The 835-nt window shown below is 66.5% G+C and overlaps 1 protein-coding gene across 1 annotated transcript in view; it reads right to left on the bottom strand.

Annotated features, from left to right (window-relative positions):
• Positions 1 to 377, bottom strand: part of FITM2 (fat storage inducing transmembrane protein 2) — a 7,271-nt gene extending 6,894 nt beyond the window's left edge. The window contains exon 1 of the mRNA XM_017822800.1: positions 203 to 377. Within this exon, the coding sequence (XP_017678289.1) occupies positions 203 to 375 (173 nt within the window). The 5' untranslated portion in view covers positions 376 to 377. The remainder of the gene's footprint in view (positions 1 to 202) is intronic.
• Positions 378 to 835: the final 458 nt, after the last annotated feature.

The following is an 835-nucleotide window of genomic DNA, read 5'->3' as shown; positions in this document are numbered from 1 at the left end:
GCACATTTAAAGCACAGAGACGCACATTTAAAGCCCAGAAACACCCATTTAAAGCACATAAATACACATTTAAAGCATAGAAACATCCATTTAAGGCACTAACCCCCCTCACAGCCCCGACCCACCGCGGGTCTGGCCGAACCCCGTGTCCTTCCCGGACCCCCCCCGGCCCCACCGCGGGCTCCCCCCGGCCCCTCCTCACACGTTGAGCGGGTTGCGCTTGTTCCGCAGCGGCGTGTCGGGCACCAGGTCGCTGTCCTTGAGCGCGGAGCCCAGCAGGGCGATGGCGAGGAGCGCGGCGGGGAGGCGGCGGCGCACCCGGCCCCCGGCCAGCGCGGCCCGCAAACACCGCCCGCAGCGCTCCAGCCGCTCCATGGCGGGTCCGCCCGGGCCGCGAATCCGCCGGGACCGCCCCCGGGCACCGCCCGGTACCTCCTCCGGTACCTCCTCCGGTACCTCCTCCGGTACCTCCTCCGGTACCTCCTCCGGTACCGCCCCACGGAACCGCCCCCTCGGTGCCGCCCCCCCGGTACCGCCCCGCGGGCGCCCCCGCCCGGCACCCGCCGGCAGCGCCCGGCGCGGGCGGCCCCGCGCCCTCTGCAGGGACCCGCGGGAGCGGATCCGCGGGGATGCCGCGGGAGAAGAAAGCCGCGCTCAGGAACGCGTCTTTTCCCTCGCTCGCCTGTTAAAAGCGAGAACGCACACGCGCTTCTGCATCCGCTTCCAGGCGGCGCGGTGTTGCCGGAGCAGAGCATCAAGAAGAGATGCTCCAAAAAATACATACATACATACATACATACATACATATATATATATTTGTTTATTTGTTTATTTA

The sequence above is a fragment of the Lepidothrix coronata genome, unplaced genomic scaffold (genome assembly GCF_001604755.1).
Source record: "Lepidothrix coronata isolate B3197 unplaced genomic scaffold, Lepidothrix_coronata-1.0 Scaffold99, whole genome shotgun sequence".
Taxonomy (NCBI): Eukaryota; Metazoa; Chordata; class Aves; order Passeriformes; family Pipridae; genus Lepidothrix; species Lepidothrix coronata.
The sequence above is the reverse complement of the archived record's forward strand: the minus strand, read 5'-3'. Positions and strand labels throughout refer to the sequence as shown.